Consider the following 17,172-nt stretch of genomic DNA (forward strand, 5'->3'; position numbering starts at 1 on the left):
GTGATCTGCAACATTTGACCAAAGATAGGTCTTTACTTTTACTTTTCTTTTTGCGGAGTGGAGGCACAGATCGGAAGCCCACAGAAGCACTACGATTCGCTGCCATGGACTTTCGGGTCTGTGCCTCCTCACCACAAAATATAGAACATGTTCTATTTTTGGCCGCATCTTGTGGATCGGGGACCAATTCAAGTCATTGGGTCCACCTCCCCAAACAGTGTGCACACAGACAGTGCCCATGCATTGCGGACCACTATTTGCGTCCACAGCGTGGGCATGGTGCCCTTACGCTCATAAGCCTGAGCTCTAAGTTTATATTTGCCCAGCATCAAGAGAGGGGAATTAGTGTATTGTGATTATAAATTAGTTTTGGGAATCAGAACTTAAAGGGAGTCTGTCACCAGCATTTCACTTTTTTAACCTTTACCACTGCTCTCTAGCATGCTTACAGTTAATCAAAACGTTACCTCTGGCATCTTTCCTGCTCTTATAAATCCATCAAAAACGATCTGTATAAGATATGCAAACGAGGGCTCGCAAGTGCCCAGGGGCGGCGTTACTCTCTTAGGTGCCCTGTTTGCTCAGCCTTTTCATTGCGTTCCCCCGCCCCTTCCTACCCTCCGCCCGCCCATCCTTTCCCTCTGACCGCCTATCTACCAACTTGTTATTCCGCTGAGATCCCGCGTCTGCGCACTCATTCCTTTGGCCGGCGCATGCGCACTGCGATGCCCATACCTTGTATGGCATCACAGTAACTATTGCGCATGCGCCGGCTGACGACGCGAAAACACAACAAAGGAGGCGGTCCATCTGCGCATGCGCATTAAATACTGTGATGCAATACAAGGAATGGGCATCGCAGTGCGCATGCGCCGGCCGGAGTGCGCATGCGCGGGATCTCGGCATAATAACAAGCTATGAGAAAGGCAGTCAGAGGGACAGGATGGGCGGGCGGAGGGTAGGAAGGGGCGGGGGGACGCAATGAAAAGGCTGAGCAAGCAGGGCACCTAAGAGAGTAACGCCGCCCCTGGGCACTTGCGAGCCCTCATTTGCATATCTTATAAAGATCGTTTTTGATGGATTTATAAGAGCAGGAAAGATGCCAGAGGTAACGTTTTGATTAACTGTAAGCATGCTAGAGAGCAGTGGTAAAGGTTAAAAAAGTGAAATGCTGGTGACAGACTCCCTTTAAAATCTGCAAAACAGATCTTTTCAATGCAGCATTCTATTGACCTACTACGCGGCATTTCTATAGGCAAAATTGTGTACTGGTCACATAGCCCTGAAAAACTCCTGATCATGAGGAGCTGATGTCTGTATTGTCGTGTACTGAGACACTGTCAGCAGAATTTAAAATGCTGAGTATTTTCTCTAGTAGTCAGCTTTGGCAGTACATAAATAAATGAGCAAACCACAGGAATGTACAGAGAGAGTTTTCACCACACAAAATGAATTTACTTTAATAAACCAAAATTATATTATTGCTTTAGAATCCTTGAAAATAAAACCTTCTCGGGATCTCAAATCTGTTTTATCTGTGAGTAAAATACAAAGGGAGCACTGTTCAGAAATGTCCCTGGACCTCCTACCCCTCCCTGTTTGCTGACACAGAAGCCATTCTTTTTCTAGGAGTTTGGGGAAATTTGGTAATTTTAAACATCCAGATGTGAATGTGAATACGTCTGAGCTCAGTCTAGGAAGGAGCACAACAGAGAAGGGGGAGGGAGAAAATGTTGGCTTATTTCTGGTAATTTTTTTTTTTTTTTTTTTGCTTTAAGCACCTCCGCCCACATAAGGAAGTGGCTGCATTACTCAAAGAGGAAAAGAGAAGTTTTATGAAACTCTAACAGACTTTATACTTTGAGCTGCATCAAAATCTACAGTCAACAGACGGCACAAGGGTTGTAGGTAGGTGTAATAAGTCTAGAAATATATCTAGGCTCTGGAATAATTGTTACCTTCTTTACTATATAACATTTTGAGTTGGTTACAGAAAAATATTTCACAGTTTATGTATCACAAGTCAATTGTTTGTTAAATTACAGTTAAGCAGCAAATATGGCATTTGTAGTAAGGTTTTATATCATTTGTGCTGTCTCTTGCAGTGCTACTCAAGATATTTCCTCAGAATGTGGAGTGCTGTACCTGCACTATAGACACCACTAGCTCGAACACAGCGCACATTCAGATATCCACAGGAAGCATGGGGCATCACTGCCTGATACTCTCTGAATCATGTGACTGCAGCAAGTCTTGTGCAAGTCTTCCCTCCACTCCCTGCCTCAAACATTCATTTTTAATATAAATCTGTCTTATGGATCAGATGTATCAAGCTGCATTCCTTGAAAACAAACAAAAATTGCCCTCAAGGGAAAAAATGTATGAGAATATCTCCCCAACTACCACAACTAATTCAAATTGGAAAGACTGGTGATAGTTATCTATTCAAACATAAAGTTTATGAAATTCAGAGTTAAGAGAGCACAATCAAAAATATATTGCTAGATATGTGCACACCCCCAACCGTGCAACAAAAATCACCAACAAAAAACAGAATATTGCCATGGGTGCCCAGAGTTAACAGCACCAACCACACAGCAAAGTTACAAAACTTTGCAATCAGGTATGAATTCCGCAATATGTAAGGAACGGTCTTACCGGTAAAGGGGAGTAGTCTGGATACCGTCTTGAAGTTCCAGTGGTCAATCTTTCAGCAAGGGCAGGATCCTAATAAAAACCTCTGTCCCTGGAATGCCCTGTCAGGTCTAGAAGTCCCTGATGACCAGGGGCGTAGCTAAAGGCTCATGGGCCCTAGTGCAAGAGTTCAGCTTGGGCCCCCCCCCTTCCCTCAGTGCTTTGTGGCCAGGGGCAGGGAAGCACAAACCTTTGTGCCGTCCAAGGCAAAAATTGAAACGGCACACCCCCATGCCAAATTCTTGACCTAGCCCCTTCCCTCCAGCCAGAGGTGTAACTTGACCAGCATGCACTTTCTATAATGCTGGTGTCTTCTTATGCAGCACAAGGGTCTTTGGGCCCCCTCAGGCTCCTGGGCCCGGTAGCGACTGCTACCTCTGCACCCCCTATAGCTACGCCCCTGCTGAAGACCTCCTAATACGGAGTCATCACCCTGACAAGGGCGGCCCCATCCGGAACCTCTCCCTAAAATATTAGAGTCCATGGACGTCCATGCCTCAGGATACTAATAAGTAAAGGACCCCTAGAAGCAGAATAAATCCCTGCGCGTTTCGTCTACAATATTACTAGCCCTAGACTCATCAGGGGATTAAGGGCTGAGAAAGGGTTGGCTGTCTACAACTGGTATATATTTAGAGTGCCAACCACAATTAAGGTTAGATAAAAAGGATGGTGCCTAATGTAGAAATACTAGATTAAATGTACCTATAGATAGACTATGTTGAGACCAAGAGGGGTTAATTGGGGCATATGGCTCCCTAAAATATTCCCACCAGTGGCTCCAGATGCAGTCTTCTATCAGCTGGAGGACAAGCCTCAGTCTGTGTTGAAACAATAAGTCAATCAATCACACTTTGGTGATGCTAAAAGATGAGACGGCAACCAGACAGGGCTATGTATAAATGTGGGGTAATGTTAAATTCGAATACCCTCCAATGATGGATTAAAAGTATCAATGTGGTATACTTTCATCACAAAAAGAAAAGGACCGAGAGGATGGGAATAGATGAATGAATATAATGACAGGTGTCATGTATGTCATTATAACAATCAAAAGACAGAGTGAATATTCACAGCGCTCAAATAAAACAGCTAAAGTTCAGCTGTTCATTTAGTCCATTAGGACTAGGGGTATTCAATTTAAAGATCCACCAGGTCTCCCTCTGTAGGATACGTCTATCCCAGTCACCTCCTCTGGGTGACCTGGTGACGAGTTCAATTCCTTTAAATTTAAGCACATTCACTTGACTCTGACTCCCTCTTGTTTCGTACATCGTTGAGATGTTCACCAATATGACGGCGGAACTCTCTCCGTGTTCTACCGACGTATTGTGATCCACACTCACAGGTAATCAAATAAATGACTCCTGTGGTGCGAACAATTGATGAAGCTATTTATGTAATAGGTGAACCTTTTCTCTCTGTTAGTAAAGGTTTTACCTGTCTGTACACAGTCACAAAAGCTGCAATTGCCGCACTTGTAACACCCTTTTAATGGGTTATCAAGCCATGTTCTCAGGTTCTGTACAGTTGTAAAATGGCTATGCACCAAACGATCCCTTAGGTTCCTGCCCCTCCTATAAGTGATAGCCGGGCAGGAGCTCAAAACATCGCCTAAATCAGGATCCATCAACAACGTCTCTCAATGTTTAGAGATGGTCCTACGGATCTGAGTAGAGGCAGTGTCAAAGGTTGAATGCCTCTCTGAATGCCATCAGAGTCACGTGAATGATGCTTAAATTTAAAGGAATTGAACTCGTCACCAGGTGACCCAGAGGAGGTGAGTGGGATAGACATATCCTACAGAGGGAGACCTGGTGGATATATAAATTGAATACCCCTAGTCCTAATGGACTAAATGAACAGCTGAACTTTGGCTGTTTTATTTGAGCACTGTGGATATTCACTCTGTCTTTTGATTGTTATAACTAGTGTTGATCACAAATATTCGAATTGCGAATTTATATCGTGAATATAGGTACTTTAAAAATTCGCGAATATTTAGAATATAGTGATATATATTCGTAATTTCGAATATTCAAGATTTTTTATTTTTATTTTCTGAATGCAAATTTTTATCGTGAATTTTTCAATTGCCAAGTAAAAACATGATTTCTCCCTGCTTCTTGCTTGTGGACCAATGACTCATTGGCCCACAAGCAATAAGCAGGGAGGAATTATGACTTTAAATGGGAAAAATGATGAATATTCTAAAAAACAAATATATAGCACTATATCGAATATATTAGTTTTTTCGAACATTCGTAATATTCTAAAACAAGAATATATAGCAATATAGCGAATATTCAAAAAAAGCGAATATAGAGCAATTTAGCTAATATAGTGCTATAATACGTGACACCTGTCATTATATTCATTCATCTATTCCCATCCTCTCGGTCCTTTTCTTTTTGTGATGAAAGTATACCACATTGATACTTTTTAATCCATTATTGGAGGGTATTCTAATTTAACATTACCCCACATTTATACATAGCCCTGTCTGGTTGCCGTCTCATCTTTTAGCATCACCAAAGTGTGATTGATTGACTTATTGTTTCAACACAGACTGAGGCTTGCATTTTCTATTACTATAATACATCTTTTGTAACAAATGCCTCCTTTTTATACCTCATCTGTTATTTGTATAGCCTAACTGTCACCCCATTGTTTTGCCATTTGGGGATACAACAGCCTTAAATGTCCCTAGTTTGACATACTTAATAGATTATGACACTCTAAGTTGAGTAACTATCTACGGTAATATTACATCGATGTGCAGTTCTAAGCGCTAGTAATACAGCGCTCCCTGCACATCGCTGAAGCTGCGCCCCCTTAAGCACTTTCCCCGACTCTGCCCATGAAACTCTGATGACGTTACGGGGACTCCCGGCGGGGAGGAGGGGTTCGCGTCTTCCTTGTGCGCTTTTACACGCCGAGTGGCTAGACGCGCCGGCACACACTACACGTGCAGAAGGCAGGCCATACGCTGTCCTCCAGCTGATAGAAGCAAACTGCATATATATAAAAATGATTATAAAATCAAAACGCAAATTGCTTATATAATATGAATGAATTCAGAAAAATAGTGAGATCTATAAAGCTATTCTCTAATACAGTACTGCCTTCCTGTACAAGGCAGCGCATGTGGAGTGCCATTTGCCAAGTTAAAATGTCCTTACTATTAACCTTTGATCCCCCCCCATTTCATTATTAGTATATGAACCGAAAATAGGCCAGTGAGTTTTCTCATATATTTTATACCCATAATCATATTGTCTTTTACTATAACCTACATTTAAACATGTATAGGTAATAACTCAATGATGGCACTTCCTGTAAAATTTCTAAATGTTCATGACAACCTGTGTCTGGGAAGTAAAGCTGGAGGAGTGACTGCAACCTGCTCATCTCCCAATTCAGGAGGAACATTGAATATGTTCCCTGGAAAAACAACAAACTCTTCAAGTTAGTAATTAAATGTGCTTGTAAAGCTTGTCCTGCCAAATTAATTGTCCCCTAACCTGCTCACATCCTACTCGGCTCCGAAGTCAGCACACAAATTCTTAATTCAGACATTCCAGTGAAGAAAGTAAGTGACTTAGCTGGCAATGCCCATGGGCAGTATTCTCTCCATGTATTCACACCGAATGTTTCCAGGGTTAATGTGGACTATTATATGACTCAATAGTGTAACTACCATTTATGGGGCTGCAGGCCCTGGCGTTTACTTCAAGGGCTGCCCAAAAATTCTTTTTCCAAAATACAAATGTTAAAAAGTTAACAAAATGAAGAAAAACAGGGTTTATGACATGTTGCATATGGAAATGGACACAAATAAGAATTGTTAAATAGGGGCTGTGCAAAGGTGTCAAGGTTTCATGAAAAGACAGCATGTTCTGCTATATATTTTTTGCTTTCATTAGGTATATAGCTCCTAAACAGTGTGAATGAAGCTATTGTGTAATAGGACACTGAGCTATGGCTCAAATTTTATATCAGGGACCAACTTCAACTCACACCTGGGATTTACTCAGAAATCTGCTAAATTGCTATCAAATGTTGCAAAAATGAAATGCAATTTTGTCACAGCAATGCTATTATAAAGGGATTGTCCTAAGATCGACACATCCACAGACTATGCGATAAGTGTTTTATCCCTGGGGGCCCCATTGATCACAAGAACAGGGATCCTGTGTCCCTCATTTGAATGAAGTGGCAGTCAGACATGCATGCAACCTCTTCATTCAAAGTCTAAGGCTCAGTTCACACCTGAGCGTTTTACAGCGCGTTCCTACGCGCTGTAAAACGCTCAACAAGGAGAAACCAATGCTTCCCTATGGGAATGGTTCTCACCTGGGCGTTTAACAGCGCGTACGATCGCGCTGTAAAACGCCCGACGCTCACACAAGTACAGGAGCGTTTTTTTGGGCGCTTGTCGCGCGTTCCCGTACATAGACTTTCGGGAACGCGCGACACTGTGTGCACACTTGTCTCTGTATGCGCGCTTGTAAACGCCCGTACAATCGCGCATACAGAGCGCTCCTTTCAGAACGCTCAGGTGTGAACTGAGCCTTAGAGACTCATAGGGATAACCATGTAAAGCACTCAGCTATCATTGCGAGTTTCATAGACTTAGAATTGAGCAGCATCGTTACAAATTGCTATCATCCTGGTCTTGTAGGTTATACCAATTATGACATGTTGAGCACCATCAAACATGAGGGTGGGGGTATTAAATCCCCCCCCATGCCAGTTTTCTGGAGTAAGTCACAAACCTTGTGTTTGCAAATGTATTAATGTGCAGGAGGGTATTTTTTCAGACAAAAATACACTACTAAATACCTGTCTTCCGCTCTGCACCTCTGATACAGGAAAATGGATGAAGCAACATGCGAACAGGTTTATTTTTGAATGTTTCATAAAAAATTTAATAAATGACCGTTAAGGGGGAATGCCCACCCTTTACTGTTAATAACATTTTTTTTTTAAAGTAATACTTTCCTAGTCTACACTTCCTGGGCTCCCCAGCAGGTACATTGTGCCTGCTGGGCTCTGTAGGAAGAATCCACGGCCAGATTTAGCAACTGGGGAATGATTCCTGGCCTGTGCTCTCCTATACAGTCCAACAGAGATGATGTGTCACAGCATTATGCCTGCAGAGGATCACTGACCAGTGAATGGCGTAGCAGAGAGATGACGGCCCTCTGCTTCACCATTAGATTCAACTGTCTCTGCATCCTCAGGACACAGACACAGTTGAAATCGGGACATACCTCAGCCATTCAGGACTGTGGGACAGCCACCAAAATTTAGGACTGTCCTGCTGGATCTGGGACAGTATGCATGGAGTTATAAGAATAGATGCTCAAGAATTGTTATTACAAAGGGGGTGCAAACAGTTCCTACAACGGACATGTCAGGAGAGGTTATGAGTCATATTTAAGAAGGCCATACACTAAAGATTTCAGTTGCCCAAAAAGGCCAATTTTAGTCCCTTTTCTGTCTTCTATCTGCGTCATTTTGTGGTGTGAATAATCATGAAAAACACTGGTGTTCAGAAATGCTGACCTGTTATGTTTTTTGTTTGCCAAGGGCAATACTTGAAAGTTGTTCAGGAAATCAAAAGAAGCCCAGTCATACATAGATCAAGAGATTGCCGTTTACATATGATGTTGTTTAGAAATAGGTAGCTTTAGAGTCTTTATCCTGGAAGAGGCCTATAAGGCTATGTGCATTATACAGGGGTAACATAACTAAGGAGTTCTATCCTATCAGGGACGTAGTACAGGGGTAATGTAAGCCAGCGTTTCCCAACCAGCGTGCCTCCAGCTGTTGCAAAACTACAACTCCCAGCATGCCCGGACAGCCTTTGGCTGTGCAGGCATGCTGGGAGGTGTAGTTTTGCAACAGCTGTATGTAAGCTATATTACTAATGTCTGATAGCCCTCCTCAGTTATATTACACCCAATGTACCCTGATACCCCTTAATTATATTACCCCGGCACCAGGGGCGTAGCTGCAGGGGAAGCGGCTGCTTTAGTTTTTTCAGTAGTATGATTATCTGGTGAAAATTATTAGTGCCCCCCCCATTTTTGACTGTGTAACTTCTGTGCCCCCCGCCTATATATTGATCCTAGAGTTGCCACTGGATACAACATGCTATGACGTTTCAGTACAGCATGGGTCAGTGCTCAGTCCAGGTGCTGTCTGTTCTAGACTTGGACACCACCCGCTGGCATCATTGCTCATGTGAAGGCAGCCTAAGTGAATCTATTGCTAAGTCAACAATGAATAGGTGCAAGGTTTTGTTATTTCTTGTTTTATATCTTTTTTTTTTCTTCACATAGGAATGGCATTTCACAGCTTCCTCTTGGAACCAATAAGCTGCCATGCTTGGAATAAAGATAGAACTCGTGAGTTCTAAAATTACTATAGTACACAATATAGAGAATAAGTTTTATGGACTAGAACTGATGGGAGAAGGAAATGGAATACATCATCAATGTGATTTGCACACAATGAATATATAAATATATATAAGTATATGGTGTTGAAAAAAATTCTTCAAAATAAGTAAATTTACATTTTAAGCAGGATAATTGCATTAGTAAAGATGCCTTTTGGGTGTACAATATCGATGCTAGGATCATCAGAATAGGTCATCTAACTCTGAGTGCTGAGGCCTCCTCCCAGCTTACCAAGCAGTGCCCTGTACATTGGCATTGTGACTGTGCTTGGTATTGCAGGTCAGGTCCATTCACTTAAAGGGAACTTGTCACTGGGATTTTGTGTATAGAGCTGAGGACATGGGTTGCTAGATGGCCGCTAGCACATCCGCAATACCCAGACCCCATAGCTCTGTGTGCTTTTATTATGTAAAAAAAACGATTTTATACATATGCAAATTAACCTGAGATGAGTCCTGTCCCTGACTCATATCAGGGCCAGGACTCATCTCAGGTAGTGTTGAGCGAACTTGTGTTTTAAATTCGGCGTCTAAAGTTCGGGTTGTCGAAGGATCGCGTTATGGATTCTAAATTCCGTTATGATCCGTGGTAGGGGAATCCATAACGTGATTCTTCGATAACCCGAACTTTAGACGCCGAACTTAAAACACAAGTTCGCTCAACACTAATCTCAGGTTAATTTGCATATGTATCAAATCTTTTTTTTTTTTTTACAATAAAAGCACACAGAGCTATGGGGACTTGGGGACTGGGTATTGCGGATGTGCTAGCGGCCATCTAGCAACCCATGTCCTCAGCTCTATACACAAAATCCCGGTGACAGGATCCTTTTAAATGGGACTGAGCAGCATGTTGGCCCTGTGACCAATAAACGTGACATCACTGCCTAGGACAAGGCAGCAGTGCACAGGAACGCTGCAGCTTCTACAAACAGCAGATATTTAACTCCTGCGGATAGATCGTTGATTTTTTTTAACTCTCAGTAACCCCTTTAATTATAATAACCTGACATCTTACTGCATTTTCCATATAATAAGAAAATATAAGCAAAAATGTCTAACACAGCATCTTATGGGTGGGCAGGAAGTTGGTTTCTCAATGTATTCTCTCGGAAGCCTCAATGTTAGGCCTCTTGCACACGACCATATGGCTTTTTCAGTATTTTGTGGTCCGCAAAAAACAGATCTGCAAAAAATACGGATGCATTCATTTTCTTTCGGAACGGAACAGCTGGCCCCTGATAGAACAGTACTATCCTTAATAGGATAATTATCCTTAATAGGACATGTTCTATCTTTGAACGGAAAAAAGGAAATATGGATCCATTGAAATTAAATGTTCCGTATTCGGAACGCAAAAAACCCTGAACGGAAACGCAAAAAAAATGGTTAGAGTGCAAGAGGCCTTAGCCTCATAGGAATGAATAAAGAAGTAACTGACTTCCTGTCCTGTGTCAGTTAGAGATCAGAATGTTGGTCCCATGACACAGCTAAGGATCAGAATGGAGGTTATAACTCACAAATACAGTCACTGGTAAGAAGATTACCTTCACTACAGTTTACAACATATACCTTTCTAACAGGTCAGAGAATAATTTTTTTTTGTTGGAGTGCTTCTTTAACCACTTCAGCCCCCAGTGCTTAAACACCCTGAAAGACCAGGCCACTTTTTACACTTCTGACCTACACTACTTTCACCGTTTATTGCTCGGTCATGCAACTTACCACCCAAATGAATTTTACCTCCTTTTCTTCTCACTAATAGAGCTTTCATTTGGTGGTATTTCATTGCTGCTGACATTTTTACTTTTTTTGTTATTAATCGAAATTTAACGATTTTTTTGCAAATAAATGACATTTTTCAATTTCAGTTGTAAAATTTTGCAAAAAAAACTACATCCATATATAAATTTTGCTCTAAATTTATTGTTCTACATGTCTTTGATAAAAAAAAAATGTTTGGGTAAAAAAAAAAATGGTTTGGGTAAAAGTTATAGCGTTTACAAACTATGGTACAAAAATGTGAATTTCCGCTTTTTGAAGCAGCTCTGACTTTCTGAGCACCTGTCATGTTTCCTGAGGTTCTACAATGCCCAGACAGTACAAACACCCCACAAATGACCCCATTTAGGAAAGTACACACCCTAAGGTATTCGCTGATGGGCATAGTGAGTTCATAGAACTTTTTATTTTTTGTCACAAGTTAGCGGAAAATGATGATTTTTTTAAATTTTTATTTTTTTCTTACAAAGTCTCATATTCCACTAACTTGTGACAAAAAATAAAAAGTTCTATGAACTCACTATGCCCATCAGCGAATACCTTAGGGGCTCTTCTTTCCAAAATGGGGTCACTTGTGGGGTAGTTATACTGCCCTGGCATTCTAGGGGCCCAAATGTGTGGTAAGGAGTTTGAAATCAAATTCTGTAAAAAATGACGAGTGAAATCCGAAAGGTGCTCTTTGGAATATGGGCCCCTTTGCCCACCTAGGCTGCAAAAAAGTGTCACACATCTGGTATCTCTGTATTCAGGAGAAGTTGAGGAATGTGTTTTGGGGTGTCTTTTTACATATACCCATGCTGGGTGAGATAAATATCTTGGTCAAATGCCAACTTTGTATAAAAAAAAATGGGAAAAGTTGTCTTTTGCCAAGATATTTCTCTCACCCAGCATGGGTATATGTAAAATGACACCCCAAAACACATTCCCCAACTTCTCCTGAGTACGGAGATACCAGATGTGTGACACTTTTTTGCAGCCTAGGTGGGCAAAGGGGCCCATATTCCAAAGAGCACCTTTCGGATTTCACAGGTCATTTTTTACAGAATTTGATTTCAAACTCCTTACCACACATTTGGGCCCCTAGAATGCCAGGGCAGTATAACTACCCCACAAGTGACCCCATTTTGGAAAGAAGAGACCCCAAGGTATTCGCTGATGGGCATAGTGAGTTCATGGAAGTTTTTATTTTTTGTCACAAGTTAGTGGAATATGAGACTTTGTATGAAAAAAAAAATAAAAAATCAGCATTTTCCGCTAACTTGTGACAAAAAATAAAAAATTCTAGGAACTCGCCATGCCCCTCACGGAATACCTTGGGGTGTCTTCTTTCCAAAATGGGGTCACTTGTGGGGTAGTTATACTGCCCTGGCATTTTCCAGGGGCCCTAATGTGTGGTAAGTAGGTAAATGACCTGTAAAATCCTAAAGGTGCTCTTTGGAATATGGGCCCCTTTGCCCACCTAGGCTGCAAAAAAGTGTCACACATGTGGCATCGCCGTATTCAGGAGAAGTTGGGGAATGTGTTTTGGGGTGTCATTTTACATATACCCTTGCTGGGTGAGAGAAATATCTTGGCAAAAGACAACTTTTCCCATTTTTTTATACAAAGTTGGCATTTGACCAAGATATTTCTCTCACCCAGCATGGGTATATGTAAAATGACACCCCAAAACACATTCCCCAACTTCTCCTGAATACAGAGATACCAGATGTGTGACACTTTTTTGCAGCCTAGGTGGGCAAAGGGGACTCAATATGCCCCTCACGGAATACCTGGGGGTGTCTTCTTTCCGAAATGGGGTCACATGTGGGGTATTTATACTGCCCTGGCATTCTAGGGGCCCTAAAGCGTGAGAAGAAGTCTGGAATATAAATGTCTAAAAAATTTTACGCATTTGGATTCCGTGAGGGGTATGGTGAGTTCATGTGAGATTTTATTTTTTGACACAAGTTAGTGGAATATGAGACTTTGTAAGAAAAAAAAATAATAATTCCGCTAACTTGGGCGAAAAAAATGTCTGAATGGAGCCTTACAGAGGGTGATCAATGACAGGGGGGGTGATCAATGACAAGGGGGTGATCAATGACAGGGGGGTGATCAGGGAGTCTATATGGGGTGATAACCACAGTCATTGATCACGCCCGTGTAAGGCTTCATTCAGACGTCCGTATGCGTTTTGCGGATCCGATCCATCTATCAGTGCATCCGTAAAAATCATGCGGACATCTGAATGGAGCTTTACAGGGGGGTAATCAATGACAGGGGGGGTGATCAGGGAGTCTATATGGGGTGATAACCACAGTCATTGATCATGCCCCTGTAAGGCTTCATTCAGACGTCCGGATGCGTTTTGCGGATCCGATCCATCTATCAGTGCATCCGTAAAAATCATGCGGACATCTGAATGGAGCTTTACAGGGGGGTAATCAAAGACAGGGGGGTGATCAGGGAGTCTATATGGGGTGATCACCACAGTCATTGATCATGCCCCTGTAAGGCTTCATTCAGACGTTCGGATGCGTTTTGCGGATCCGATCCATCTATCAGTGCATCCGTAAAAATCATGCGGACATCTGAATGGAGCTTTACAGGGGGGTAATCAATGACAGGGGGGTAATCAATGACAGGGGGGTGATCAGGGAGTCTATATGGGGTGATAACCACAGTCATTGATCATGCCCCTGTAAGGCTTCATTCAGACGTCCGGATGCGTTTTGCGGATCCGATCCATCTATCAGTGGATCCGTAAAAATCATGCGGACGTCTGAATGGAGCTTTACAGGGGGTTGATCAATGACAGGGGGGTAATCAATGACAGGGGGGTAATCAATGACAGGGGGGTGATCAGGGAGTCTATATGGGGTGATCAGGGGCTAATAAGGGGTTAATAAGTGACGGGGGGGGGGGTGTAGTGTAGTGTAGTGGTGCTTGGTGCTACTTTACTGAGCTACCTGTGTCCTCTGGTGGTCGATCCAAACAAAGGGGACCACCAGAGGACCAGGTAGCAGGTATATTAGACGCTGTTATCAAAACAGCGTCTAATATACCTGTTAGGGGTTAAAAAAAACACATCTCCAGCCTGCCAGCGAACGATCGCCGCTGGCAGGCTGGAGATCAACTCTCTTACCTTCCGTTCCTGTGAGCGCGCGCGCCTGTGTGCGCGCGTTCACAGGAAATCTCGGCCATCGCGAGATGACGCATATATGCGTGACTCTGCGCAGGGCTGCCACCTCCGGAATGCGATCCTGCGTTAGGCGGTCCGGAGGTGGTTATAGAGGACCTGTCACCATGAAAAAGCAGTGCAATCCGCAAGCAGCATGTTATCGAGCAGGAGGAGCTAAGCAGATTGATAAGTGGAAAACATTCAATATAATCTGTATTTTATTCATTAAAATCTCTGCTCTTTCTATCAGTGATTGACAGTGTTTCCTTTAAATGTGCTTACAGATAGCTGTCAATCACTGTAAGACCACCCACTTGGTTACCAAGCTCAGAAAGGGTTTTACTGAATCTTTTCCCACAAAACTATATATCAGTCTGCCCAGCTCTTCCTGCTCTATAACATGCACTGCATTTTAATGGTGACAGGTTCTCGTTAATGGGAATTAGTACCTTCAGGGATGTAACTCAGGCAGAGAGAGTAGTAGTAGTAGAAGAGATATAGCCATGTACAGTCTGGTCTATAGAGCCTGACAGATATACAATCATACAGTACACAAAATAAATTGAAATCATGTGCAGATTTTTGTGGATCTTCCTAGGCCAGGCTTTGGAGAAGGAAAACAAGGAGGGAGATTTTTTTTTTTTTCTGTTCCTCCACTAGGAACGCAGATGTTTCATACTGTCTACTCTACGGCATCACTCTCTGCTTTCTCATGGTCTGTGACTGGGCACCGTCATGTACTTATTCAGTATTTGATTGCATCAGTGATGATTACGTGGAACATAAAACATTCACATGAAAAATGCACCATGTCGGACTTCCGGTTCCGGCGCCAGCATGAGCAGCAGCGTGTAGCAGGAGCTACGTGCCTGAAGCACCCTAGATATTGCTCCCCTCATCTTCCCGGTTGCAGGAATAGACGTGCAGCTGGATACAAACGCCACAATTCTAAATCCTCGGTCTATGGACCGATTCCTGATTCCCATTGGGGGCAAAGCAAAAAGAAATCCGGCAAAAGCTGACAAACAACACGCGGACCCCAAGATGGCGGCTCCACTAGCAGAACACGAGAGCGCACGATCTCCGGTACTCCCGGCAGACAACCCCGGCGATCTCCTACATGAAGGTGACAAGCCAAATATTGACTACAAACACCTGGCACTGGAAGTCACCACCCGCATAATACCAGATCTCTAAGAGGCTCTCTCCTCCACTGTGGCTCAATCCCTTGGGGCGCTTCAGGCTGAGGTCAAGCAACACTCGGCACACCTGGAGGATTTGGAGACAAGGCTGGTGGCGGTTGAAACAGATAACAGTGATTAAAAACCACCTCTCCCAGGCGGTGGAGGAAAGCACAAAACTATGGGCAAAAATTGACGACTTGGAAAATCGCACCAGAACGAGCAATTCGCGCATCGTGGGTCTGTCAGAACAGATCCCGGCAAAAGAGCTCATATCCATATGTGAACTGGAGCTCCCCAGGGTCCTGGGACTAATATCCTGCTGCAAGGTTGAACGAGCACACAGGGTGGGCCAGGGGATGCCTCCAGAGCCCTCAGGCAGATCAAACAGATCGCACTTGCATCCAGACCGCAATACAAGACCCAGACAGGTCATAGTGAAGTACCTGGATTACTCGGACAAGGCCGCACTGTTGAAAGCATATCAACAAAAGGGTACTGGAGTAATGTTAAGAGGCCAGCGCATTTTAATATTTGGGGACTTTTCAGCCGAAGTTACAAGAAGGAGACTATTCACTCCAATTTGTTCTGCGCTGTACAAGAACCAGACCTGCTTTGCTTTACTATACCCGGCCATCCTCTGGGTCTCTCTACCTGATGGTACATCTATATCCTGACAGCCCAGAAAAGGCGAAGATGCACCTTAGAGAAATTCTCCCGCAAAAACTACCCGCATTGGACTACCCGAAGAGGCCCTTAACTCCCAAACCGCACAGGCAGCCTAAGAAGGTATCAAGAGATGAACTATCTTCTCCTCGCCATAGTGAACTCCCTGCCAAAGAAGATATACAAGATTGGGGACAATCAAACACCTGATTCTTTATAGTAGGGCTCTTTGATTAGCCCTCAGGCTCAGCTCTACTTTTCCCCTTATTATTATGGGGTATTACCTACTCTGACCCAGAGTCTTCAAATTGACGGCTGTCGAAGTTTTCACATACCAAGCCATTAGTGGCGGGAACCACTCACACCCGCTCAGATCTTCATCCGAACTGTAAGTGTTCAATTTGACTCATATATTTTGGGGCTACGTTAAGATGGAGATTATAGTGGTTTCCGTTTACACCCATTCGACCCACCTCGTACACTCTGAAATAAGGGGGGAACAGATCGCTACGAGTTGTTACCCCCTGTTATATTTTATGGGGAGATCACCTTTAAATTGCCTTATGGTACACTGTTAATGTCACTATATTGTATTATAATATATCGTTATTAGCTAAAAGCCGCCACCACATTGAGCTCCTTGGGACAGTAATTATTAGTCTCATATGCATTTGACTTTCAATGCATGACTTATAATCTGGTGATGCTGGAGCAGTAGGACCACGTGACATTTCGATCCGGTTGCAGGTGGGATCGCGGGAACACCATTGGCTCCCTTTTTATGTTTAACCTTTGGTGTCCACGCGCATGACATCTTAGTTAGTAGCTGGAATTTAACCTGATTTGTATTATGATTGCTTCTGGGTGGAAATGTCTGTTTTTTTTCATTTAACTAACACGCATACTGCTATGCTGGAAAAAAGTGAAGTTCGAATCTTTAAGATATTGTTTTCTATCTTAGCTGTAATGGATGGGTTCGTCTCAGACAGTATGTTTTTGTTATGGTTAGGGAACAAAGTTTCGGGACTGGGGAGGGGAGAAAATTCTGGTGCCCACTTCAAGATCACAGGATTATACAATATATGAACCAGATGTGGGTTTTTTCGATGCCTTGGGTCAACGTGTATCCCAAGATCCATTGAGGCTACGAATAGTGGGGGGAGACATGAATGCTGTAGTAAGCCAAGTAGAAGATAGAAGGAGGGAAACAAATCCAC

General features: G+C 43.0%; 1 protein-coding gene across 1 annotated transcript in view; it reads left to right on the forward strand.

Annotated features, from left to right (window-relative positions):
- The first annotated feature begins 1,753 nt into the window (after positions 1 to 1,753).
- The window catches only part of ARPC1B (actin related protein 2/3 complex subunit 1B), a 48,306-nt gene continuing 32,887 nt past the window's right edge, over positions 1,754 to 17,172 (forward strand). The window contains exons 1-2 of the mRNA XM_040439899.1: positions 1,754 to 1,908; positions 9,045 to 9,110. Of these exons, the coding sequence (XP_040295833.1) occupies positions 9,047 to 9,110 (64 nt within the window). The 5' untranslated portion in view covers positions 1,754 to 1,908; positions 9,045 to 9,046. The remainder of the gene's footprint in view (positions 1,909 to 9,044; positions 9,111 to 17,172) is intronic.

Source organism: Bufo bufo, chromosome 7, assembly GCF_905171765.1.
Source record: "Bufo bufo chromosome 7, aBufBuf1.1, whole genome shotgun sequence".
Lineage (NCBI taxonomy): Eukaryota > Metazoa > Chordata > Amphibia > Anura > Bufonidae > Bufo > Bufo bufo.